The sequence below is a fragment of the Rhea americana genome, unplaced genomic scaffold (genome assembly GCF_003343005.1).
Source record: "Rhea americana isolate MKP2758 unplaced genomic scaffold, rheAme1 scaffold_22, whole genome shotgun sequence".
In the NCBI taxonomy this organism is placed as follows: domain Eukaryota; kingdom Metazoa; phylum Chordata; class Aves; order Rheiformes; family Rheidae; genus Rhea; species Rhea americana.
This window is the reverse complement of record NW_028186329.1, coordinates 7,953,704-7,981,558: the sequence shown is the minus strand read 5'-3', so window position 1 is coordinate 7,981,558 and position 27,855 is coordinate 7,953,704. Positions and strand designations below refer to the sequence as shown.

Sequence of the window (27,855 nt, the reverse complement as noted above, 5' to 3'; positions counted from 1 at the left end):
GAAAAAAAAAATAAAAATCAAGTCTTGCCTTCTTTGTTCCATTCACTGTTCTTTACAGATACAAACTGATATTAAGGAGAGTTTAACAAACAACATTGAGAAGTTCTCCCAGTATAATGGAAAAAAAAAGCGATTTCTACATGAATACATGTTCTTCCATTCCTTATCAATTCACGTTCACTTCTATAAGCAAAACCATTATCTAAAGTAGTACTCTACGTTAGGGAACAATGTCTATGAACTTGGCATAACTTGGTTGTTGCAAATCCCATCAATTCCCTGTTACCATTTTGTTTGTTACAAATAAATCTGTGCATCTCCCCAGTCAGGGCAAGCTGCAAAGAAAGTTGCAGTATGCTTACACATCATCTCACTCACTAGTAAACAAAAGCAGCTTAAATTTTCAGGATTACTCTCCACTTAATCCTCTGGACCATGAGCATACAATGCAAACAAAACAACTTTAATTTAAGAATCATCCAGTTTCTAATTAAACAACCATAGGCAGCTGGCTGGATACATTTTAATCAGTTTCAATAACCTATTGATTGGTATACTGAAGCCTAAAAAATTAAAAGTAAAAAGATGATCGGGGAATTGTCCCATCTCAGAACAACAGTAGAACCCTCTGTAAATAACTCCTCTTTTAACCATCAGCTAAATGAACACTTCAATACTGCAGTACAAAGTCTTCTGCAAAATTACTTTAACTAACAAGCAGAAATTTATCAGCTTCAGCCAAAATCAATGCTGAAATCAATTTGAACACTGGTTGTGTCTAAAGGGGCTCATTGGCAATTTAGGGAAATTACACCATGTAAATGCCTGTGCTTTAATTGAACAGTTTCATCAACTAGGCTGTGATTGCTGTCCATTCATTTATTTACTTTCACTGCAGCTACCATTCTGCAAAGGAATGGTTTTTGTCAGACTTGAAGGAGGTACTTTATCTTCATTTTATGCACTTTTGTGCATAACAGATTTTATGAGGCAGGCAAGCGATGGCTGAGGTCAAAAGAAATAAGTGAACAGCAATCACTGGTCAGTCTTGTTTAAACTGAAATTATAATATACAGAAATTTTGCGGTGTATTTCCAACTTACTCTAGCTATTATTGTTATAATGCCTTTCAGTGCAACTAAAAATAAAATGGAGTAAACAAGAGAAACAGAAAGTGAATGCAATCTGGGAAAGGAAAGATAGGAAAGTAAACTGCAGCTCTAACACAAGAATGGAGATGTGATGTTCACACTTCACGTAGCCACAGATTTGTTGGAATGTTGATCAAAATATTTAATTTTCTTGTACTTCATTTTTCAGACCTACATGATAGCACTATGCTGGGATGGGCAACGTTTATAAAGTGCAATGAGAACCTCCTATGGGAAGTACAATACATGGGAAGCAGTGTGACTGAGCTGACAGCATTCTGGACTAGAAACCAGCAGAAACAGGCTCAGTTCCGGACTCTGGCACTACTTGGCTAGCTTGGGGGGTGGAGGAGCGGCGTTAATTCCTTATGTTTCTGTTTTTATGCAGACAATGACATTAGCCTCCTTCGTAAAAAGCACATCTATGTATGGAAGTATTTTAAAGAGGGGCAAATTATTATTACTGTATTGTTGATTCACGTAGAAAAATGGCAATGATCAGAAGGGCAGAGGAGAACTTCAAAAAGGCTACAAGAAGAGAACACTGCTTAGATTCAGAGACTAGCTTTCAGCAACATTTGAGAGGTACATGATATTTTTTGAAGAATACACTTGCACTGCAGAGACATTTCTGAGACAGCTCCTTCAAGACACTAGATACACTGAAAAAGCACCGGTGTCTTGCAATAGAAGCACAGAGACAAGCCAGAGACAGTAAACATTGCACAGCCAAAGTTACACGACACAATGATAAATTCCAGCTATTCCATCACCATCCCAGCAAACACAGCTAAATCACCTCCACCTTTCTTTACTCTCAAAGTGAGCAAAATCACCTCCAACTTCCTCATTCCAGAACTGATACTACTTTTCCCTGCTAATGGTACAGAGAATCTGCAATATACTTGGTTRGCACAGTTTGCAGGCTGTCTTGCAAGAGATATCAACTTCCCAGCTGTCTTGCCACACACTATGTGTAATGTGTTAATGGGGCACCCCAAGGTTGGTTGAAATAGAGAATAAAGAAACAGGCATATGCTGGAATGTACAACTCAAGTGAACAGCAAAATTGCTCAAGTAAATTGCTCAAACAAATTAAGCTTCGGCATTTATCCGTATTTTCCCTAGCTATACGATTCTTCTGGCCGGTACATCATCAACAGCCACTTCTCTTCCAATTACTCAACTTATAGAGAAACCGTCTGGTTTAACGGCATTTTGTCAAGATGATAACCAATTTTCCCTCTCTCCTGCCTCTCCTTTCTAGATATTAGGTAATTTCACAAATTATGACATCATTGGGATTTTATGTTTATCGTAGTACAGAGTGATCCAGTTGCTGCTACTGAAGACTTCTCTAACAGAATCCAAAAGATTTACATGCCATACACACATTAAAAAAAAAAATCTAAAAACCAAACTAAACACTACAGTGACCATCACCTAAAAATAATTCTTTGAAAATTTCATTCATTATTTACAATTTTAAAGCAAAAACTAGAACACATGAGATAAAAATATCCCAGGTGCTCCACTTCAATACTCTAGATAAGTCACACAAGTGACCAACTTCAGACTAATTATTTGCCAGAGATACGTACTTCTACTGTGTTAYATAGCTAAGTATTTTCATTCTAGACAATTTAACGTAGCCAATTCTGGGACTGGCTGGCAGAGTGCATACATCACATTTTGATTTGTAATGTTAACATTATTTCACTAAAGTAAAGGAGCAATGTTACCAAAACATGGCTTCTCGGAGTTCTACAGCCAATGACCAAACTAAAAGATAGAGAAGCACCTCATTTAAAAGTCTTTTGGACCTACCAGTGAATTATTTTTTCAAAAAGCAATTTAAGTAAATACCCTAGATGCACTGGTATGCAAGTATTTTTTTTCTGCCATGAAGCACTCAGCACTGTACATTCCCCATCCTATCAGCTTCTATAAAATAGYTGATAAAAATTAGAGTTTGTTGCAAAGCTGGAAAGCTAAAACATCTACCAACGTAACAGTCGTGGGGTCAATCTTATATTGTGCAAAACTCTATGAAATCAGTGGTAGCTAGGGGTTTCCAAGAGTTCACAGAATCGGGCCTAGAATACTCAAGGTAAAGTGGAAATGCTAGTTAACAATGTAAACCAACTTGAAYGACCTATAAACAAAAGAGAAAGATGCTTTCAGTCTTTGTTACTGCAGATCTCATCGCTTTCCCTGACAATCTTCACTCAGGACACAGCACACACTTCCATTCTACGTCAGATCTTTATATTGAAACAATCAAATAGTGTGTATTTGCAGGATCCAACTCTACAATTTCTATCATTCCTTAATTAAGAGAAGAGCATACTAAAAAGTTGGGGAAAAGCAGGATGTCAACCAACCAAAATCCCTTCTCTTTTCACAAAGGGAAAAACATTTAGATTCAGCAAGTTCTCACTAAAAGTATTGCAATAAAGTATTGATTTTTACCAGACTCAATTGACTGAAAAGTTGTTTGTATAGCAATATTGGCCAAGCCAATATACTGGAACAATTTTGCTACACACAGTAATCAAGTGTATTTCTAAAGTATAATTATACTGTCATAAAAAAAAAAAAAAAGCTAAGATATCTCTTCTCCAAGCAATAAAGCAGTTGCAGTTGTAAAGAACCCAAGTAAATGAAATATATTTTCTAAATAAACATAGCATCTTCCAAAGAGAACAAAAACACCTCCCTTTCCCCCATCCCCCTTAAGCCAAGGTTAGCATGAAAAAGTGATCAATACTTCAATCTCAATAAACTATTTCAATAGTAGTTAATTCACATGGAAAGAGAGGCTTAAAATTTTTGCTCAGCGACCTGCGACACACTATCTTGTTTGCTGAATGCTGATAATATATCATTGCCATAATGGATATGACTTAGTGTGAAGTACTGAAAAGAGGGAGGGAAAAAAGAAACAAGATACCACATACACACACTCGTTCTTTAGATTCAAATCAATACTACACACAGCCTCTTCTGAGGCAAACCCTCAGCATAGAATGCTTGAAGAGGAAAACAGCCAAACGTTTGCAATTAATTTTATTTGACAAATGTTCATTGATTTACTGGAATAAAATATATGTGGGCTGCTATCTATGACTAGTGCAACCCAGCTACCCGTAAGTATTCCATTTTACAGTTTCTTAGTGGATTGTGTTACACAGATGCTCCTTTAGCAAGGCTCCCCATTAAACGGGGGTAAGTGTCCCAAAAGAGGGAGTTGCTCCTGCTTTGTCTTTGAGGTGGCACCTCACCACAGTATGGTAACTGCAGCAAGCAGCAGCTCTTCGGGGATGAGAGTGTAACGTGGTATAACTCTCAAATCCAACGGAACAAGAAGCAAATACGGGAACATCTGACAGATAAGCCTACCTTAGTCTAGTTTCCAGACAAAATATATTTCAGATTCATTATCTGCTACTATTCGCATTACCAAAAGTGTCGGACCTCAGGAACGGGTCAACTAACCTCACACGAGAACGGTGTGCTTTCTCTGAAACAACGTGGGATGACGCTTGTGCTGCAGAAAATACTCTTAGGCTGCAGCAATTGATAATTTAAAATACGAACATAAAAAGGAAAAAGAAAGGCAAGTAGGAATATCTTCCCTAACATAGCAGTCATGTTTTTACAGTTAAAAATTTTTTACTTTCCCAATTCCAAGGCAATTGGGATACTCAAAAAAACACTAAACAAAGCAAATGACAGAATCAGCCCACACAGTGCTGCAAGTCAATGTAGAAAAGCTGCCAGAAGTGTTATGCATTCCCTCCTGTGCTATAATCTGCTGTTCCTTGAGCATTCATGCCTCTGTCCCTTTATCACTCTTGCAAACTCTTAGTAAAGTATTAGTCCTTGGAAGAGAAAAACATTTTTGTAAAAAATACTAAACAAAGAGCAGACACACAACTATTTCTTGCATTTTTGAAGGGCAGTGAAGTCAAAAGGTACAAGTTTGGCTTTACATGGCATTTCATTCAAACTTCTTGTATGAATTTTGCAAAACATAGAGCACATACTATGTAAGTGACAATATTATTAAAGAATGAGACATTTTAATACCACCTTCTTCACCTAAAAGCACTGTATCATTTTACAGACTACAGACACAGAGCAAACACGGAGTGGAGCTGTTTCTTGTGACCAAGGAACTCAGACAAGCTGACAACTGGATGCAAAGTTCAGCAGGGTCTTAATGCAAGAAGATTAGCAAAGCACACAGAAGTTCTCCTCTTCTCTGCCTGTCTCACCCTTCCAAACTCTTCTCCAATTGTCTCAATTTTTCGCTCTCTGCAGGTTTCTCCTTCCTTTCATCTCCCTCCCTGCACCTTCACATCATTTACCACTATCATCATCTCCTCTTCCCTAACATTCGCTGTACTGCAATTTCAGAACCTTTAGTGAGGTTCAAAATGACCAGCAGTATCAAAACAAGGCCCATATAGTGTGGGACTGAAGGCACTGAACTTTAGCATGCTGAAGATACCTGCTAAACAAGCTCAAAAAAATATTTGTGGGCACAGGAAGTGAAGCCCCTGTGCTATGGCTGCAAAAGCTAGAGTGAGACAGAAACACTGAGAGTACAACAGACACTAAATACAGTTATGTTAGAAGACAGAGGTAAGAGGCTGACAATGCTGTGCAGATTTCCCTGTTCTGTTGGACATTCCTTTCCCTAAATGGGCTCCAATGCCTTCCTCAAGCATCAGAGCACATGGCTCTCCTTTTCAGTGCTTCTCCCACTTGCACCTGGATCAGTACAGGAGAAGGGAAGGTAACTCCTCCAAAACAAAAAACAGCAGTAAGTCATTGACTGCGTTGTAAAGTGCAAAACTTTTTCTCAAAGCTGCTTTCTTGTAAAATAAGAGAACATCATAATTTCCACAAGTTTCTTGGTTTAGGAGTATCCTTCTACAAGAGAATGTCTGTGAGTTTTCTGGGCTACATTCCATCTACAAGGCTAACCTAATTTCTGAAGAGTCCATTCAAAAACTAGTTTTTTCCCTTAAAAGTTTTGGAAGCCCATTTTCATTGAATCTTCTGCAAGGAGACCAAATCCTGCAGTTTCACAACATTGGCAACCAATTAGAAACTAAATGAAATGCACAGTAGCTTTTAAAACATTTTTTTAAARAAGTTAATATCGAAGTTAAAATATCTAAGGTATAAACAAAATCATAATGGGATGCTGGGTTACTGTATATGGTAAATAGCTCTCTGGAGGAAACCTTTATTACTCCCTCAGGGCTTTTCTTACAAAGTATGGATTTCTTAATTCCTAGTGGAATATTTTTCATACACCACTGCAGACTATTAAGTACCAGATATTACATTATGTAGTTTAAACTTTGCACTATGCATGAGAAAGTCTTTCCTGTCGAGAAAACTATATCTCTGCTATTATAATCTTTACAATATTAAAATTAATACTGGCTGCAGGGTATAAGCTTCACGACCAAAATTTGGGGGAGTTGATAATTTAATATATTCATCAGCCTGTGTGTGAAGCTGCTCATAAGGGAGGGAAGTCACTGCAACAGAGAAAGGATATTTACTAATTTTGAATTGCCAGAGAAACACAGAGCAATGGTGTCATCACATCCCGCTGGTGTCACTCGCACTGTCGGGCTAGCAAAGGGCRTGGTAAGCAAGCAAGAATAATGGTATTGCAAATATCGAAGGCAATTCATTACRCTTCAGGACATTTCAAGTTCCACTTGTGAACCATTAACTTGTTACCCAAGAGGGATTCAAAGCTAAGTATTAAAAAGATAATAAAAATGCACCAGTCCTCATGGCACCCAGAAGCAGCTACCTTGCAAACATGAAAAGAGAATTATTAAAAAGTTTATATTTAGAATTTCTTTTATATTTTGTATTTTCTTCTGCTTAGCAGCAATAGCCCACCTACATGTTATTGCACATATGAAGGAGAAAAAAAAGCTGTTAGATTTTATTTAAAAAAATTTTAAGTGAAATTCAGCACTCACTTGTAGACTGTTCCTCCATTGCCATGACCGAGGATGTCTCGATACCGTATGTCTTGTTCATTCATCTCCACAAGAAAGAAAGAAAAACAAAAGAGATGTCATGCTGTGGATGGAAATGTCAAGGAAAAGCAACTCTAGGCCATAAACAACAAGCAGTCTGGGTCATTTCAAGTTCAGCTGCAAGAACGAGAAGATCAATACAACATTTGCTGTCCAATTTATAAAAGACGATACCAAGGGACAAAGTGATGGAAAGTTTAATGACAATTTGTTTGCCTGGGTCATTTCATTAAAGTTTGATAAAAGGTGTCAAAATGGAATGATATAATATAGCTCAAGAGGGTCAGGTCACAGATACTGATAGGAAAAGGGTCTCCAGAAAAGCACATAACCAAAGCCAAAGTTGGAGGTGAATGGAAACAATCCAACAAAAAACTGTCATCTTATGGATGGCTGGGAAAGTTTATGACTTATTCTAGGATCAGCATAATTGATACTAATCRAATGGTGAGGTTCTATCGGCGGGACTGCTCCACAGAGCTAATTTAACTACTTATTAACTAAAGTGTATATTCTGCAGTAAAAATTCTCTTCAATATCTATCCAGTGACAATAATTTTCCTTCAGTCACAGAACAAATTGKTTGCCTCAGAAGCTTCCTTCACACTGGGACAGCTTTGCAGAGAGCACGATGATATCCTAAGACAGTTAAGCAGAAGCCTGATACCAGCACTGTACGTGGCAAATGCTGGCACTCCGGTCTTTCTGATGTGGATTTTAGAAGAGCTGATTACACACTGGCCTGCTAAACGACCGACTGTATTGTAAAACTACAGTTCAACCTTCTCCTGTACAAATACGGAGATACTGATTTTCAAGCTAAGCTAGTTTTTCAAAAATTAACACAGGCATTTTTGGAAAGTGCATGTGTACTTGAAGGAGGGGAGGAAAAAAAAAGAAAGAGAGAAGAAAAAGAAAGAGAAAGGTAATCTTTCAGCTGCAATTAATTCCAGGCTGCACCCATTTTCTATGCTGCAAAAACAAAAAACAAAAACCTCCTTCATGTCACGATCATTATGAGCAGTAAATGACTGGGTAATTTCTTAAAACAATATTTTCCTAGAAATTTGTTACCAAATCATTATAAATAGATTATAGAAACAAGATATTTTATGGGATGTCAAGTTAAACATTTTACATGAGTTGGCTTGGCAGCTTAAAGTCTTCCTGTCATTTTTATATGTGCAAAAGACATTTCAAAAAATACCTAGTGATATGTCTGGTCACTAATGTCATTAGAGATCATGCAAATACATCCAATATTGCTTTAAATTAGCTATTTCAAGTATCAGTAGCACCATGGTGAGAGCTTGCCATAAACTAACTGTGTATTCATCCAACTTCTGAAAGGGCTTTTAAAATTCAGTGGGGACACGTGCCCTTCAGTTACTTGGCCATGTTTAAGCATCCACTTTCATACAATGTCAGTGAAGATAACAGGAACTTTGCCCCTGGCTTCAGCTGGAACAAGCAAGTGTCAGTAACAAGCTGGAATGCCTTAAACAGTCGCATTCAGCATGTTCTACCAACAGAAAGTGGAATATTTAATCGATTTGAAATAGTATGCTTTAAGGACAGAAATGCTGAACTTCAAAATTTGCATTCTGTTCTTTCACTGTCCAAATAAAAAGCACGCATGTTTCTCATAGGAAACACTTCTTAGTCTATGCATTTCTCTCAGCTGAAAGGTTGAATTGTGGTTGAAATTTTTAAGTTCTAAGACAACTAGAAATACCTCGGAGCAGAAGTTGACACTACATTATAATGTACTTGTAGTTAAACCTGGGCCAGATACCTTATGGCAGTACAGAATGGGCCATTTAAGAGTCAAAATAAGTTTCGAATATAAATGTTATCACTAAACTCTTGCTTATAGTATCAAATCAGAAAATGTAAATAAAGAGGGGGCAAAAACACCTCACCTAAGGAAAAAAATTCATGAATGGGATTTGAAAGACATAAAAAATCCCTACTGGACACTTTGCAATAAAAATTTCCCTATATAATTTAAGCACATGCAGTGTTTAAGGATTTCCACTCTCCCAAGCCAGAGAACTTTAATTCTCTGGTYTTTGAGGTAACACAAAGATCTCTTATTTATAAGTACATTCCTGGGAGTGTATAAAACTGTATGAGAAATCTAATGAATTCACACCACTGCAAACATATTTATGTCTTCACTTCCGGAGGTGGGAGACAAAAAGGCATTTTTTTTTTGCAGTTACGCAACTTATAAAAAACAAATTGAGCTGAACCAGGTACATAAAGCATCCCCTCTTCTGCTTTTTACTAAGTGATAAAAAGTGTTCTCTTCACGCCACTCTCGAAAAGCCAACGACAACAGTGGCTCTTTGCCCCAGTGTTGCACTGCTCTCCCTCGCTGCCAGCCCAGTACCGTTTCTTGTCAGCTATGCACAGAGGAGAACCAGGAACCGAGGGGCAAATGGGAAGACTGCGGTGGAGCAAGCATCTGCCAGCAAACGATATAGATATAAAGTGTGATTTACTGGCTCAAATAAACATGCCAAAAAAACATGTTGTGATTTATTTATTTTACTGAGAAAACWGGATTCTCAATCATAAAATGATAACATAATACAAAGGAACTCCACAGTATGGACTGGAATATTAAACCTGCAAAACCAAATTTGATTGGATGCCAATATTAACAGAATTAATGAAAAAGAGAAACAGACCTCAATTACGGATCAGCAAACAAAACATCCTTTATTTATACCTGCTGTTTTTGAAAGAAATCAGTGTCTATCTCTTGTAAATCATTAAAAACAAAATGCTCAATTAATCCTTATTTTATATGGAGRGGCCTGACAGAGGCAAAGTCCTATAACCATACCTTTGCTTTACGAATCGAAGCAATAATGGTTTCAGAAAGCAGTCACACTCTATAAGCAGACAATTGAAGAGATTTAGTAAATCCCACTTTATAGAGCAGAGACTAATCGGAAAACACAAGCCAGTCAAATGTTTCTTATGAACTGTTGACACTATATCAATGCTGAATCAATTGGTGGCATTTAYTCTGAGTGACAGAAAAGAAATAAATATTTATATCACATCACCYATATCAATGAACCTAGGCAGAAAGCTATTTCTAACCTGTCAATATTTGATTATCTTGAAGAATCATGTCTCCTTCTTTTAATGATTAATATGAATTGCTTATTAAACCTAAATGGAAACTACCAAAGGAATATCATTATAAATGCCTGAAAGCATAAACTGCCAAAATTAATAAAAAATAATAACCCAACCCACATTTAAGTAATGATAAGTGTGACTTAATCCCCCAAAAGGAAGAAAAGTTGAAGTTACAACTAGAAATTCATTTCTAGTTATGAATTTGTGACCAAATTTTGCAGAATATAATACAGCATAACAAAAACCATTTTTTTTGAAAGAAAGTGTTATATGACTCTTATTAGACCAGGGTGAAATGGTTAATATTAAGCTTTCTTATACCTATTAAAGACAAAATTCAAAATAAAATTAATATCATTAAAGGAATTTTGGTTCCTTTATACTACTTTACTACCAAGGAAAAAATCTGAAATGATCTATTGCAGGGTATACAAAACAATCATTTCCACTGCTTAGAGCACATAAAGTGCCAAATTCAGCTTACGAACTCAATCATGAGAAAAAGGCTTTTACTCACGTTCAGTAATTTTTTTTTTTTTTTGAAAAAATTACTCCAGAAGGGAGCCAGTAATAGTATGAATTACTAAGTTTCATTTTAAAAGTTCAAAAGTATGCTGTCAGTATTTGTATAGTTTTAAGTTATCCAGAGAAATATGTTGGTTACACACGATTTTTWAAAAACATTTCACAAATCTACCTAGTAAGACTCCACAAATATTAAACTATGTCTGACAAGCTTAAAAATACGCTTCCAAGCTGTATTCACAGGATTCACTGCCAAATAAGCAAGGCTGCAATCCTGGGCTGTTACACTCGCATTTTAAAGGGGCACTCTCATCTATTAGACCACAATGTTACAGGTGATACTGAAGGACAAGTATGAAGACCAGCCTTTATCTTCTTGACACGCTCAACTACAACTACTTGATTCATGAAATGCCAATGAGGCTTGGAGAGGTCATTGTGTGAAGGCACTGAATACGCATCTGAGATAATTAAGATTTCAGCCTTCGAAACATGGAGGGGAAGTGAACAGCAGTTAAGAAAATCAATAAGAGTCTTTTATTTGCAGTGACACAGATGTCTCAGTCAATAGAGCCTAATAGGCAAGCTTGATCGCAACGGACAGGTGCCTGCCTCCAAGGCTATCAAAGGGCTTTCACCATGACAAACATTAAAACATAYTTATGTTGCTACTGAAGAATCTGAGATTCTTTTAGGGTAGTTTAATTCAACGGTGTATACTTAAGGTCATTATGCAGCTGTGGGCCTGCACATATGTTCAATACAAAATGGAGAACGACTGCTCCGTTTGTCCACTTGTCCTTCAATTGTTACATTAAATCTTTCACTTGTGGGTGCCAGAATCTGAATATCTGGAGGGGGTTCCAAACAACGCAGAGCAATTCCTTGCAAAGACCAGCAAAATAAGTGCTGCCCTAAACATACRAAGGTCATTCTAACTCAGAGGTTGACTTAGTTATTCAAAATTGATTAACTTTCTTCCCTGAAATTGTGGCAGCAGYGCAACATGTGTGAGGTACTTCAATCTATTTGGAGCTAAATCTGATTAGCACATTTTGAGAAATGGGAAGCAAATTGCTATGCCAATCAAAGTAAATCAGGACACATAACTCATTCATATCATGAAGGTTTTCATGGTCTCTCCTGTCTGTATTAAAAGAACACATTACAACTAAGTGAGCAGWAAGCATCTCTCCACCTACCTGTGGTATGCCAATCACTGCAGCACTGCAGTATTAAGCAGTAACCAGACATGCATGTACCCAAGACTCAATTCAATGCACCTACCTGGCCATTTGCTAGTATTTTCTTCAGCTCTGCAGAAGACTTTTTTAAACTGGGGGAGAAAAAAAAAGTTATTTTTAATGACTGCACCGTTTAGCTCTGTAAAATAAAGTGAAACCATACCAAAGAACAAATCGTCAGATGAAGTTTATGGTTACTTATTCTGAAGAGATTAGCAATACAGACTTCTCAAACTGCAYATTGCAGAAATTGAGGAGTAATGAAAATTTAAGAGTATCACGATTTTCACCTTTACAAACTAGTGCTTTAGATATCCACCTATACTTCTCTACAATCCATCATTTGACAGTTCAAAAGGAAAGAGAAAAATAAAGAGAAATCCTCACATAAAGTGTGTTTCAAAAACAACAGGAAAAATAAAGTTCTGATCTACTTTCAGGTACCTTATCATGTTTGAAGACCCAGTAAGGCATTACTTGTCACTAATCTTTATAYAAATCTTCAGCAGAACGCATCCTCTGACGATGCCTCACTACCTCAACTGACCGTACAGGTGAGCATGGAGAGTAGGTGAGTTCACTTCTGATTTACATGCCTTACTGATACGCCTAAATTTCAGGAGGCAAGTCCAGATCATCACACATATCCATTCCAGCTCATATCGCTGTTATGGTCCCTGCTCTTTTTCAGTAGAAACTATTTCTGTGTCAGTCGCCTTAAACAAGACAAAGTGACCCATATTATTTTTTCTAGTATGAAAACTTTTAACAAAGTGCAACTATCAGCTTGGTATGTGTGGTAGGTAAAATTATTAGTGGTGCAAATTACTTCTTCCTCGCCCTCCCCAACTACTGATAACCACTCCACCTCCTTTCCTGACGAATTCCATTCGTACACTCAACACAACAAACTGCTTAGACACCAGTATCTCTGGAAAACTTATTCCAAAGAAACAATCTGCTCTTATTACTGAAGTTAAAAAAAAAAGTACAAAATAATATATTCTTGAAAGGCATGCGCACATGTCTTGATCACAGATCATTATTAACAAGAACAGCAAAAACACAGATTTCATATTTGGTGGCTTTGTTCTTTAATAGGCCTCTTGTTCCCACGACTACTTTAAAGAAAAATTAAGTTTTCCAAGGAAACATAAGTTGATCTTGTCATCTTTCATGACTAACAATTTGTGAACATGAAACAAAGAGAGACTTTCAATTACTTCAAAAACAAAACTCATAGTGCAGAAGGTTTTSGAAAAGGAATGGCAATTAACCACCAAATAAGGTGACAAGAATCTTCTAGAAATCTCATTTTCAACGCACTTTAAGAACAAGCTCAAAGTACAGGAAGTACTGAAAGCCAAAGTACAACGGGGACAGAATGAAGCTTTATTTAGTTTAGTGCTACGATGGACGGGGAGAAGGTCTGCAGTTCAGAGACATCCATACGTGCTTTAAGAAGTCCTGGATAGGACCTTCACCCTTGTAACACACGGCAACTCCTCCTCAAGGGATAAGGGGCAAACTTGGCCTCTGCAGACTTACACAGGGCACTGGCTTCTTTTATCCCTGCTGTTAGCAAAGCTACTAAGTGGATCACCAAAATGATTTTTAGGGATCCGTGAAGCTGGCTCCTCATTGCTGCAGGACTTGGGCGTTGCCTCCAGGCACGTGGAGGAGCAGCCCCTCTTCTCAAGGGGCAACACTATCATGYCACTTGTACCGAGCCGAGGCAGGATGTGCTAGATAGTCACCCACCGTATCCACCTGCAGCGTTTGCCAAAAAGAGTGCCCCATCTTGACCAACTAAACAGGCTTGCTTCAGTATGATTAATGTCTTTGATCACGTTCATCCCCATCCATTTTTTTAAAGTGTTCTTGGAGAGAAAAGGGAGCAGTATAATAATACATAGTTAGGTAGAATAACTAATACTACATTGCATACACTTATTAGAATCAGAGTAATTTAGGTTGGAAGGGGTCTCTGGAGGTTTCTGTTCTCACGATTCAGCTTTTGACTGTTGCGTTTTGTCCTTTCAACTYTACACCTATAAGAAAAGCCTGGCTCCTTGTTCACATTTCCTTTTAAAAATAAACAAAGCTTGAAACAAAAAAGTCATCGTTCAGTATAGCACCTTCCTGTAACATAGTTTATATAATGCAAGAAGATCATGTTTTAGTATTAAACAGATTCCTTAAAAAAAAATACTCTTATATTCCAAGATCTTACTATAGGTCTTGGGACCATGACTGTAATTTGAGAAGAAAAATAAGGGAAATACAACTTAAGTTGTTCATTTTTTTTCAAAAATCTAGTTCCATATTAATGAACTTCCTGAATTGGGCATCAAATTTTAACATTAAAAAATCCTGGTACGAGATAAGCAATAAAGATATGAACCTGCTAAATAACTTAGACCATGTGATGAGAGTGATTATTAGATCAATTAAAACAAATGCAATTCTGACTCAGTATTGTATATATACAGTATTTCAATGATCTATTAAGGGTGAAACCATCTGAAACATCATGCAAAGACATTTATTCTGGCAGAAAATACGTCTACTGAACAACTAGCAATATGAGTCTAACAAGATCTATGAATCAAGGTAATTTTGCCTCCCTCCCTTCAGTGTGCCCAGCAGTCATATTGATAAAGTTATTCACCATCAAGCTTATCACTGATAACTACTGCACACAAGGCTCCATTCTGTTATAATGCAAGAAAAACAAAACATACTCCCGTTCYTGACTCTTACCTATTGCTTGGAAGGGAATCCGAGACTGCTGAGCTGCTATTATTAGCAGACCCTGCTCGCGTATTTACCTGCAGGCAGGGAAAGAATCTTTATCAGTCGTTTGTGTTCAGAGGACACTATTCTAATTAACCTGTAATTTGCCATGAATTTCTCATTTCACTATGAAGGTTAATTAGCTTGTTGCTAGGCATGCCAATGGTCGAGGTCTTGCCTGTATGTAGGTTAGCTGGCTATATAATTCATGGACTGCAATATACTATCCTTGTATTTTAAATGTTTAGTTAAATAATAAAAACCAGAAATGGTACGGCTACCATTTATTCTCATTTTACYAATATATTAAATGACTGTTTAGTTTTTAGTCTACTGCATTTCAAAATGGGTATGTTTACAGCAGCAATTTAGTAACTATACGTGAATGATTCCAGTAACTTAAAATAATTTCATTGCAGTAGGTCTTGCATAGATTACGTATATCAAATGAATAGTCTTTCTAAAAATAAAAATTAAAAAAAAATCATCTTTTTGTGTTAGTAGCAGATATTATTTGATCAACTGAACATTAAAATTTAGAAAGCTTATTAACAGAGGTTAAAAAAGGCAATACYATTTTTAATAAAACAGTATATACAGATATTGTAGCCAACACGCAGCAGATGAATCTCTCTCCCACCTTCATAAAAAAAAATCTGCTTGTCAGAGCTCAAGAAAGTGCAGTTTTATTTGACATTTCAATAAGTGGAACACAGTATTACAAATCCATCTAACTTTACTGAAACAATTATTGAAATTCGTACCTTCAGGCCATGTATGTTCCGTTTCCCAGGAGGCTTGCAGGCTGAAACAGTAATTGACTAAATTGTAGAACACATCAGGGCCATTTACAAATTTGCTCAAAATGAATCTTTTAAAAAGAAATGAGGGTGACACCAAAATTAGCAGAGAGAAATGATTGAAAAGTGCCTCACAAGACCCAGAGTGGGAATTATGAACCAGGATTTTTAACTTGCAGGAGTGAGCATTTATAAATGCTAAGAGCTTTCTGACACCATGTAATATAAACTCTAATTTCTGCTTAAAACACATGAAAAAAATCAAAAGAACCGTTAGCTAAATTTGTCAGATTCTTTTCTTTTAAWTCAAATTAAAATCAATATCTTATGTCACTATATTTTTACATGCTATATTTTTCTGACATTTAGCAGAATTATTTGCAAGATGTATTTTAGAAGAATCGGTTGCCACACATTTTAAATTAGTCATATTGCCAAACAGAGATAGTTTGTATTAAATGTGGGGAAAAAATAATAAGTCAGGGAGCAATAGCAGCAAGTCTCAAGAAAGCAGATATTGTATAAATGCAATACAAAATGCCATATTTTGGCCACAAGTGTACAAATGTGGCATCTTATTATGATGTCCAAGTTTACAGAGGGACATGCTGCTTGTGCAGAAAATATTTTCTTAAGAGTCTGTTTAACTATATATTGCCTTGTTTTTCCATCTGGTGGATGTGCTTTTGTCAGATGTTAAAGCCACAACATGTTACAGACAGTTCCCATTTTAAAACTACAGTGCCCTACAAATTGTATGTTAAAGGGTCTGTCACTTTTGATTGATTGTCTGAGGAGGGATGAATTTGATTTTTCTCTTTCTCTGATGCACATGCATTTCACTTCAATTTTTGACAGCAGGAAACAGAACTATTTATTAGTCAGAAGGACACAGATGATAGTTATTAAACACATCATTTAGGGCTGGGCCAGGCCACGTGCCTTTAAATGACATTAGAAATTACCACGTGCATCTTAAGACGACAAATACTGTGATACTGTGGGTATGGAAAAAAAAAAAAAAGAGAGCACGCGAGTGAGAGCACGCATGAGAGAACATTAAACTAATCTACAATAGGTAGAAGTATACCATAACTTTTCCTCGAGAGACGAAAACCAACATTTTGAACAAAATCCAAAATTTATGTCAGATATCATTCATCCTACTAGCTATAAGGGCTTTAGTAACAAAATCATGTGGTTTTAATATGAATTGTACTGCTCTTATGTGCTCTATTTATAAGTGATATATTTGCCTTGCATTCCACACTAGGGTATAAATAATATAGATGGGACACATGTATGTGTGGGTACATTTATATACAGAGGTTTAATTTCAGTGTGAAGAACTCTGACTATCTAGATAACAAGAATGTAATTTTTTTTAATACACAAGAGACACTAAATACCACTTTTTCCCCCCTCAAAGACCTTAAAATCATGAAATGAGTACAGCAAAGCCAAGGTAGCAAGAGTGGCACATGGACATTTACTACTGGCAGGCTTGGTGGAACATAGGCAGTATCAGAATCTCTTTGGATGGAGAAAGGAACTGGAAGGCTTCCTCTGAAGTCGAAAGAGGCAGAAAGAGAAAAGGAGTCAAAAGGAAGAGCAGAATCGTGAGGACATTTCTTGAAAAGAGAGACCTTTAAACGATAGGCAAAAAACCTGCATGTTTCTGATGAATCTTTAAATTGCAGYGTGTAGAGAGGCACTGCCAACCCAGATATGAAAGAAAAGTGCTTGTGATGACAAAATTTGGGATGTTCAGCAGAGAGGCAAGATAGAACTTTTTTTGCCAGAAGACAGAAAAATTGCAGGAAATCAATTTTATTCAACATTCCAGAAAAGCAGCAGCAGAACTTAGAGGTAGTCTGGGTATGAAAGGAGTGCAAGATTGCTTTAAAGCTGTAACCTAGAAACAGGAAGAAAAGATGTTTTAAGAAGGTGATTTGGAAAGATGAAACAGCAACTCAGCTCTGAAACAATTTAAAATAAGTAAGYGGCAAGCAATCTACAAGGAAATACCCAGCAGACATGTACATAGCTGGGCTGACTGTGAAAAAGCTGAGATAATAAACAGCGATTGTATCCTCATCAGAAAGGAGACAAATTCCAAATCTATACATTCAAAGAAGATTATCCTTGAATACAAAGCAAGCAGGAAGAGAGGCAGGAGCATTCTGTCTTAGAGTAGGAATCCACATGGCTGGTTCTTCAGGAAAAACCCAGTTATTCCAAAAAAAAAGAATATAAAAGCAGGTGAAGCCTGATGTGTAACCTCAAATGACCCTTTAAACACTTAGTCATGCCAACTACTGAGCACTCTCCTGCTACRACTTCCTTGAACTGTTTGCTTAAGGTAAAAGAGATTCAGTTGCTTTGCATTTCCAAGAAAGGCTCCCTACCTACCAGGATCACCCACAAAATCATCTTTTCTCCAAGCTAATGAAAGTCYAGCATTTTCCTTCTTGCAAGTAGTCGTTAGTTTTTTTAGATAGAGTATGTATTAGTAATTAAAATGCCTTCTACATGAAGAGACAGGTTCAGAAGAAAGGCTGAGACTCATCTCAGCTTAGGAAGGGGCAAGGGGGCAGAACAGTCTTCCCCTTGCATAGCTGTCATTGCACTCTGTAGTTATCTTAAGTGCAAGGAATCAAGTCTGCTGATTATCTGGCATCCTACAGCTAGGATTCTCCATGAGACCTCTCTCGATCAGATCCTSCTAGGCTGAGTTATAAAAACCACCTTTGCATTCCCCTTGACTTCAAGTCTCTTTTCCGTAGCAGCTTACTAAACYACCAGGAAACCCAGCTTCCTTTTGAGACCTTATTAGCATGTATTTGAGAAGACTGTTGGTTAATTGCCCAATTCAAACTTCAGAGAGTTGTAAGTAATAGAAGTCTAGAATGTTTAATTGGGAAACTCATAGTATGATTATTTGTATAATATCAGTTAAGTGAGAAGAGCTTAATTTTTAATTATTTCAATTAATTTATTGCTGGGAGATTTACTTGGAGAATTTAAACCTTATCTGTTTCATCAATTAAGAACCACAGATTCAAAGACTGGCTACTGAGAACATCTGAATGAATCAGAGGAATTATGTAATATATTAGTCTTTTATTAACCATTATTTGAGTTCAGAGAGAGGGGCACATTCCCCAAAATGTATGTAGCAGCATATGGATTTTTGTTCAGGATGCAGATGACCTATTTTTTAATTGCTTCTCAACCCACATACTTGATTACATCTTTCCCTGGTCAGGAGAGCTATTAAAGTAACTTGTGATCATTTCAGCATTGCTGCTAAGTCCCTAAATCTCAAATAAAATGTGTCATGCACAGAGCTTCTGTGACAGACACGTTCCCATTTTCAAAATCAACAATGACAGCCACAGATCCCCAAGTCCGTAAGGCTGATTAACAATACTACTTACAAAGATTATTTTTTGTAAAGATCTTTGATCTTGTATCTAAAACTTAAGTTATCCATCTGCTTTGGTATGCAAAAACATCAATGAGTTCTTCTTAATATACAGAAATATGTACTATACAAGCTGAATCTTGTTAGTCTAATTTACTTCAGTAAATTAGCTGTTTTATATGCAGTAACTGTAGTTTTCACTACACTCCCTACAATAATGAATTCTTCTATCCAAATTAAGAGGTAAACATCATGTTATGTGCATTTAAACCTTCCGAAAACATAACTGTTGATGAACCAGTTTGCTGATATAATCATTGTGGATTAGAATTTGTTAAGCATTACCTCTTGGATATATCTGTAGAGGCTCTATTAACTGTCCATTTACTTGCTGTTCCATTACAGTGGTGTAATACTGCAAAGAGATTAAAGAAACAGATTACTCAGTAACATATGAATAGTAGTAAGAGCACTTATAGAGTGTTAAACTTGCATTTTTTTTTAAATTGCCACTATACATATCAGCTTTTAGACTTTTTTCCTACTATTTGCAACATTCATGCAATAAAGTGGCACACAAGGAACATAACCRAAGGGCTACGATAGCCACCACTGCACTGCATCAAGCACAGGGATCCCATATTGGCCCAACCATGCAGGTTTCAGGCTCACCTGAAACCTGGGAATGTTTCACAAGACTGAATAAATAGAACATTTACAGCAAACACAGCAGTTAGCACACCTGGAGACACTGGGGCCGGGGGGGGGGGGGGGGGGGGGGGGGGGAGGTGGAGGTGGAAATTAGTCAAACATGGAAACAAAGAAAAATTGTAAATATAGTCCAAAAAAAAATGCAATCAAGAAAACTCAAAGGGAGAAAAAAATCTGGAAGCTATCCAAGAATTTGCAATGCTGAAGCACAATAGGGGCAGTTGGGGCCACATGCCACATAAGCAGAGAAGTTGTGCAGTCCCTTAGTGTATAATTTTAAAGCATAGAAGGGTATGCAAAACTGTTACTAGAGAGCCACTGCAGATATCAAGACCTTGGACCATAGTGCATGGACTCTACAGGGACTGCTAGCAGAGATCTACAGGGAAAGTTTTATTAATTTGAAAAAGGCTAAAAGCATACTTTTTTTCCCCTCAAACAGGGAAACAGTCCGTGAGTATCCGAAAATGTCAATGTCAAAGACAACAGAAAATACTGAATRTGGCATGAGGAAGACTGAGATGTGGCACGATGAAGGACAAATAGTAGGATTAACTGCAGAATTAAATTTGGATTAAACAGCTTGGAATCTTTCTTAGCCTTTCAGAACTGGCTCTTACTCCTTGAGAAGCAATGAGAACCTAGCAGATAAGGTGTTTAACAGTAAGACCTGTAGATGTACTAGAACAAGACCAGATCGGAAGACWGACCTTACTAAAAGTTTACAGTCTATAACCCATAGATCTCTGATTATGATGTGTATTAAATATTGAAAGCACATCACAAAGCATGCAATCACCAAACATCTTTGAAGCAAAAATACTGGCTGTGGGCCAGATCTTCACAGCATAAATCAGTGTAGCTCCACTGACTTTCATGCTAATTTTCACCAGCTGAGTGTGGTCTAAGACTTCAGAATGTCACTGTTATTAGTTTTTTGTGATGCTATTACTCAAATTGGCAAGATTAAATGTCAACAGAAAAAAAAAATCTCTTTAGACTCAAACACGTGTATTTCACTCACACCAATGATTTCCCATAAAGCATGCATTTTTGCTCATGCAAATAATAAACTGTTTTCTTTTTTTTTTTTAACTACCTAATGTTAGAAAACACTTTTCTTTCCTCTTATAACAGGATCAAACATGCAAACTATATTAAGTAGATATTAGCTTATGTCACTAAGATCGCACTAAATCGAATCCCACATTCTTTTCATAAAGCCATATGGGTTCTTGCACTTGCACTTCAGGCTCAGGTTCCTTTATGACAGATTGAAACGACCACACTTGTGACGCCGCTCCATGTGGGCACCAGTGTCAACTTACGTGCGGAGCCTCATTCACAATTTCCTTTACAATACTAAGATCTGAACCAGCCACGATTGTCCATTAGTTTGGCCCAAAGAGAAGCTTTTCAGTATTTTTGTTTTTCTTATTCATACCAAGAAACAGGAAGAAATTTTATTTTGTGAAAAAAATGCTTAGGAAGAAACCTGCTGCGGGTATGCAGATCTGTCCAGCTCAACAGCCCATGTGTACACTTATACCATGCCTAACGCTGAAAGCATTTCCCTCATTAAAATCAAGATTTTTGAGTATCTGGTTCACATTAGTATGCAAAAGTATAAATACAACTCAAATAAACCCAGAACACACATTCTCACTGTGCTTATACGAAGTCAATCATTAAAAAAAAATCCACAGTTTTGAAGCAGCCAAGAAGTTTTTCAGGAACAGGATAAACYGCCCCACAGACTTACTTTGTATTGTGGGGTCATGAATGACAAGCCAAATCTTCCCACGTCCCCATATCCCTTCATAAAAATGTGCTGCTGGCACCTATTAGTTATGGAGCTCTGAAAGAATCTTCTGCCCTGTACAGGGGTCAATTGTTTAAAAAAAWTTTTTTTTAAGGGACATTCTATGACCTCAAGACATATACATACAGTATAAACGTATTACACACTCCTCAGAATAAACTAAACATACAAGAGATTGTTCCTTAAAAAAAGAAAAGAGAAGGAGCAAGAGAGAGAAAGAAATGTGACCCTCTCCATTACTCAAACGGTGATGACAAGTAAATGAAATATCAATCATGTAAGCTGTCAACCTTTTGGGACAGCAATAACTGTTAACAAGTAGTCTGGAAAAATTGTCTGAAAATGACTTGTCCTCCACATATGAGCATTTGAGGTTTCCATGGAAAATTAAGATGCCAGTGGCTATTTGGAACATTGTTCAGGTATTCTTTTTAATGGAAAATTTGCCAGTTATTGATCCAGAGCATGTACCCCTTGCGTTCAGAAAGCTGCAAGCAACTTTCCAATCAGTGGCTGTCAAAAAAATTACTGCCTTTTTATACTGATACAAGACAACAGCTAAAGTGCAGCTCTGCTGCTACTCAATGTCTCTAATTAACTGCAATGCACAATAGAAAAAGAGTTTTATTTATCACCCCACAACATTTGCATAGGTATTTCATGAAGTATTTCTGCATACTCTGAAATAGTTCCAGACCTGCATGAATCACACTTACTGTCAAGTTCTGAAACGAAAGAACTTAAGGGAAAAAGATTATGTAAGATGAAAAGCATCTTAAGACCTTATTTTCATGGAACAGACCTGCATTCTGGAAGAATTATTTTTTCATTTTTATACTGAAATTCTTCACTTTCATTTTGGAGCTTACTAACAGAACTGCACCACATCAACACTCAGAAACATTCAGCAGCTGTTTCATCCTCCAGACGTTTGTTGCAGGCCTACAGCATAATCACCATGAGTAGCAGAGTCCAGAGCCTCACCCACAATATCTGCTTTCAGAGCACATGCTCTGCTAGAGCCAAATGCTACAGTTCATTTTCCCAGCGTGGGACCTGCAGGTTAGGCTACAAGTTTCCATTTATAGTCCTAGATGCAACTTCATTTAAAATGCCRTATTGCAAAAAGTTAACTGTGCCAGGCAGAACGAACAGGTATCAAAAGCCCCAAGTAGCGCAGATATCTGACGCTGAACCATCTGGCTATATCCTCCCAGTGTATAAATACCTGCCAGAGAACAAGGCATATGAAGAGAACCRTTCAGGAGCTGGGACAGACAGCAATGCGAGTGTGGCCAGATACACGTGCCCCTACACCAGGAACCAGGCACAGCAATTAGGTATAATAATCTCACACTCATGTCTAACAGGTTGTAACAACAAGCTTCTGAGAAGAGCAAAAAATAAGTAATTTCTCCCGCTGGTATATTCTTCAAGATAACAGTAGATTCATTCCTTTCCTCATAGGAGATTCATTTTCTCATAAACATTCCCTAAAATGATAGCAATAGTAAGTTAGAAAGTTAAAACACCACCATACTGAAGTAGCTACCTAGTTTAAAAGTTAAGGGAAGATGTTCAGAAAAGAGAAACTGCTTAAGTGGAAAGAAGTCATTTACAGACATCCCATAAATTGCAGGGAAAGCAGAGGGTTGCTCAGTCATAACTTAACATACTGAAACTTTATCAGAAAGCTTGGAAGCATAGCAAAATGGCACGATAAATTGTAAAATTTCACCAGGAAAATTCAAGTGTTCCAGCTTAACGGCAATAACGGCAGACATTTTTTAAGGAACAGCAAGGAATACATGTGTTGGAGGAGTTCCAGTCAAGAAGCATCACTGGTGATTTATTGCATGAAACAAAGGAAAAAGCGCATACAAATTCCCCTTGACTGGAGCTAGATTTTCCTCCCCTTCTTTCACACAACTCTCTCATGCTCTTTAATATCAAACTTGAAGTACAATGGTTTCACCTCCTCTGGAAAAAAATTCCACATGATACAGGCTTATTTAACAAATCCTTTGAAAGGGTTCTGTTTTCCAGAACTCGATCACTATCATCTGGAATCTGCACTTCTTTCACCCTAGGATTACATCATTGACAATGACTAAAAAAATCTCTGGACCAGTGTCTACTAACAGACTTCCACATGACTAATGGTCTACCCAAGCCTTCAAAAGGCAAGTTCTGTTGTGTGGAAATATCTAGGCAGAAAAGCCATAATATCTGCAGAAATATCTCTGCAGATATCAAAGGAACAGAATTTCACAGAGGAAGCATTATCTGGGGCCAGCAAGAAAACATCAGTCCACTTCATTAAAAACTTAGAACGTAAATGCATCCATCCAACCACCAACGTTCACAACCCAACATTGCTTTGCCAAACGTTAGAGAAGAACGTTAGAAGAATGTACCCAAGAACAAGGCATAAAGCAGAGACTCAGGCAAGACTTAGGTGATCCAAGTATGYTCCTGCTCTGCAACAGGGAACTACACCTTGATCCCTTACTTAGCAGCTAGTTGCTTTATGAAAAAGTTTATAGAGAGGGTTGCAGGAACAAAATAACAAGTACAAAACACGGTTGCTTTGGACTGTCATTAAAATAAGCCCTAAGAGCAAAAGGGTAACTTTAACATTTTGATGAAGAAGAGGATCAAAGTAACCAAGTCAAGTCCTTCCAAAAACATGCGATCGGCACTCTACAGGAGTTGTTTCTGAAACATTCAAAGCTAAGACCATTAAAATAATATAAAAGCAATCTCTTGTACAGAAGCATGCTTTATGAGGAACTAGCATTTCATCTGACTTAGAGGAAGAATACTCATGAAACTATTTGCTATTTTCTTGCTTATCAGTTTCATTTGAAAGGAAATATTAAATGGAATTTTTCATTTAYATCTGCAGCATGAATTACACATTTTTAAGCTATACTCGAGTTATTTTGTTTCAGTAAGTATCCCCACACTTTATATCTGTAGACAGATTTTATATTTATAGGTATCTATACAGAGATTTTATGTATATAAAGATATACACATACACACACATATTTCATATTAAAAAACGGAATATATGACTTTAAATCTTCTATGAATATTGAGCCTGCAGCTAAAATGTAACTCTTYTGTTAGGAGGGGTGAAAGAGTCTCCAGATGAAAGTAGATTTTGAAAAATTTTTAGAGCCCAGGGGTTCATTTTTAATGAGCCGTTACTTTAAGTACTGCATAAAAAATACAAGAAATTGATAGTCCATTTAGCCTGCACTATACCTAATGCAAAAGTCATTAAGATGCATTATTCTTAATGTTTATGATATGATCAGTAAGTGTACAAGTCTTTTTTAAAAAAAGTGAAGCATGTCCATRCATCTCCTGTGCTGCAGTTTTTAAACACCTACATACAATATAGAAATATTGCACTGTGAGCACCGTAGTTTATATTAACACTTTGATATAAGCAAAAAACCCCAAGAACAGAAACTTGTAAACAAAGAAAATATCAGCATTTGTTATACTACACTTACATAGGATAGCATGGCCTTCATTTCTTCATCACTTCTAACAGTAATCCGATCACCATCTTCATCTTCATCTAACAAAGAAATAAACTATATTAATCAACAAAGGAAAAAAAAAAGGTTTACTATTTTAGTGCATCAGGTGGCCCATTTTACCCGAACATTTACAGGCAAATGAAAACAAAAAGAACATATAAGCCAACTACACAAGTAATCAAGTACTCTGAAATAGTAATTTATAATGACTCCAAATATTAATTGAGACTTCCATTACACCTAGAAAAGGGGGGCACAAACAAAAGCACTTAAAACTTTGCTCTCCACAATTCTTTTATTAGCAGAATCTCTCCAGAAGCCTGGAGTCTTGCACATGCTGTAGCCCCCCTCAAACACATCCATCAAGTGGATCATTACTTTTGCCACAGTAAACAAAGTAAAGTTTAGGCAGTTTCTTTATGTCTCAGTCCTTCCCAGATGGAGTTAAATTTTGGCAGTTTCTTTCATTAAAGTTAGATTACTATAACAAAGAGAATTTAAATTGTTTTCTTTCCACTAAAACCTGTCCTTTCCATCGTTCCTTCCTACCTCAGCTCACAAGCCTCGTGTCAAGTTCCTCCTCCCCAGATCCCTTACAGAGGGGCAGGTATCTCTGATTGTTTGTGACAGAGTCACGTTGACTTAAAAATAGTAACACAAGTGAGTGTAGATCTGCATGTTTATACGCACAGACRTACATTCAGATGAAGACAGAAGTCAGCACCCAAGCAAAGCAGCCTGTAGTTTTGTTCATAGTGCAACTGTGGGTGAAGATGATGCTCAGTGTGTGAATGGCTTGACAGGGTAATCACTGTTTTGCAATGACAGYTCAAGCACAGCCACAAACACCCAGGCACTGCACCTTCTGGCACAAGGCAAGATGCTGCTGCGGTAACAGAATCAGATGAGAGAACAAGATTCAGAAAGGCTCCAGCAGAGCAAGGCATTCAGAAAGAATTATTAATATGAAGATCTAAAGGAGGAAGACTTTCCAAAGACATATGGCAAGATTCAGCAGGTGCAGATTTACCAGGGGGCTAAATCCCCCCCCATTAGCACCAGCTGGTGCAACAACAGGCTCCAACATTACGTGCTGCCGATGCCGGGATGCCCTCTGCAGATTCTCCACTTCGCTCAGAGCGGGTCCAGCCCCTTCCTCCTCTCCCAAGCCTTGTGCAAAGCTCGTGCACTTTTACTGAAGGAACAGCCACAGGAGACACCAGGTGACTGGAATGGACCCCTCCTCTCCAAATCAGTAACAAAACATTACTTTCATTTTATTGCTCTAGCTTTGGGGAGGAGGAAGGGGTTAATGATCTGTCTCTAATTTTTATCTGCTGCAATTTAGATATCTTCCTTAGATTCTTATAAAAAAAGACCGCAGTACATTGGCTTACACCCCAGTTTTACGTGCAAGTTTTCCCTTCAGACAAGGGAGTCTTTGAAAACAAAAGAATACCATATCATCTTACTGAGGTACCAGAGAAGAGCAGACAAATTCACATGCCTTTGTAGTATGAAAATATCTACTGYGGGGAATCTCAAACACACAGGTCTGTTTGAATCAGGATATTGAAGAGAACAACGATGCTCACCTCTTCGTGAAAGCTGACAGAGGTTTAGTGTGTAAGGACAGGTCCACACCAATGAGTTCACACAGACCAAAACACTTTGCCTGTGCTCCAAGTCAAGCAGATGCAAGTAAGCTGGTCAGAAAGTCACAGGGCTACAGAAGAAAAGCACTCTGCTCGAGCTAACATGCTCTAGGAAACTAAGAAGCAACATGCATACCATTTTTCAAACACCTACTAAACACTGGAGGATGAAGATTCGGAGAGGAGTAAACGTGTTTATCTGGTTTCAGGACTAAGGCTTCCGACCACCTCAGCGCRTGAACAGGGAACGGTGCAGAGTCTGCCTGCCCTCATCTCAGGAGACACGCTCTAACTGATACATGTGCTTTCTGCAGCCACAGCCCTTGCATCAGCACACAAAACGTACCGTTATTTCCCAGGATGAAAGCTAACTCTTGCTTGTAGTTTTGATTTGCTAATTTAGACCTGCTCATAATTACCTGATGAGTTTGTACATTCTACCTCCAAAAACCTAGTGGATAATTCTGAGGCTACAACGAAAAGAGCAAGACAATGCAGAAAGGAAGAAAAAACAAACGACAAGTAAGAGGATAAAAATGTAATGTAAAAAAACCTTAAAATTACACCTTTAAAATGTACCAGAACAGACCTATGGGACACTGGAAACAGGAAAACTGGAAGAACCACCAGCTAGCACAGCCGCATCCTACAGTAGTCTTGTCTCCTGGAAATTTAACTGGTGAATTGCCAGGTTACTGAAACTACTTGCTAGGGCTACCAGCCTGCAGCAAGTCATGAATGATGAAAAGATTAAGAAGAGTTAGTGAATTGCAACTGAATGTTTCCTTGCCCAAAAACATTTTAGATGGAAAGGAAGAGGAGTTGCAGAGCTGTTATCTGGCCAAAACCCAAGTTACTGTAGCACTGTAGGAACAGTGAAGTGACTGAAGAAGTTACTGCTGGAATAGCAAGCACAAGGAAAGCCATG

At 37.4% G+C, this 27,855-nt stretch overlaps 1 protein-coding gene across 3 annotated transcripts in view; it reads right to left on the bottom strand.

The window, feature by feature from the left end:
* MAP2K5 (mitogen-activated protein kinase kinase 5) overlaps positions 1-27,855 on the bottom strand; it is a 142,473-nt gene that overhangs the window by 103,883 nt on the left and 10,735 nt on the right. For all 3 annotated transcript variants that reach the window (XM_085305448.1, XM_085305449.1, XM_085305450.1), the window contains exons 3-8: positions 25,243-25,310; positions 19,528-19,597; positions 15,720-15,760; positions 14,923-14,990; positions 12,203-12,251; positions 7,172-7,236 (exon numbers count right to left, since the gene is read on the bottom strand). In XM_085305448.1, the coding sequence (XP_085161574.1) occupies positions 7,172-7,236; positions 12,203-12,251; positions 14,923-14,990; positions 15,720-15,760; positions 19,528-19,597; positions 25,243-25,310 (361 nt within the window). The remainder of the gene's footprint in view (positions 1-7,171; positions 7,237-12,202; positions 12,252-14,922; positions 14,991-15,719; positions 15,761-19,527; positions 19,598-25,242; positions 25,311-27,855) is intronic.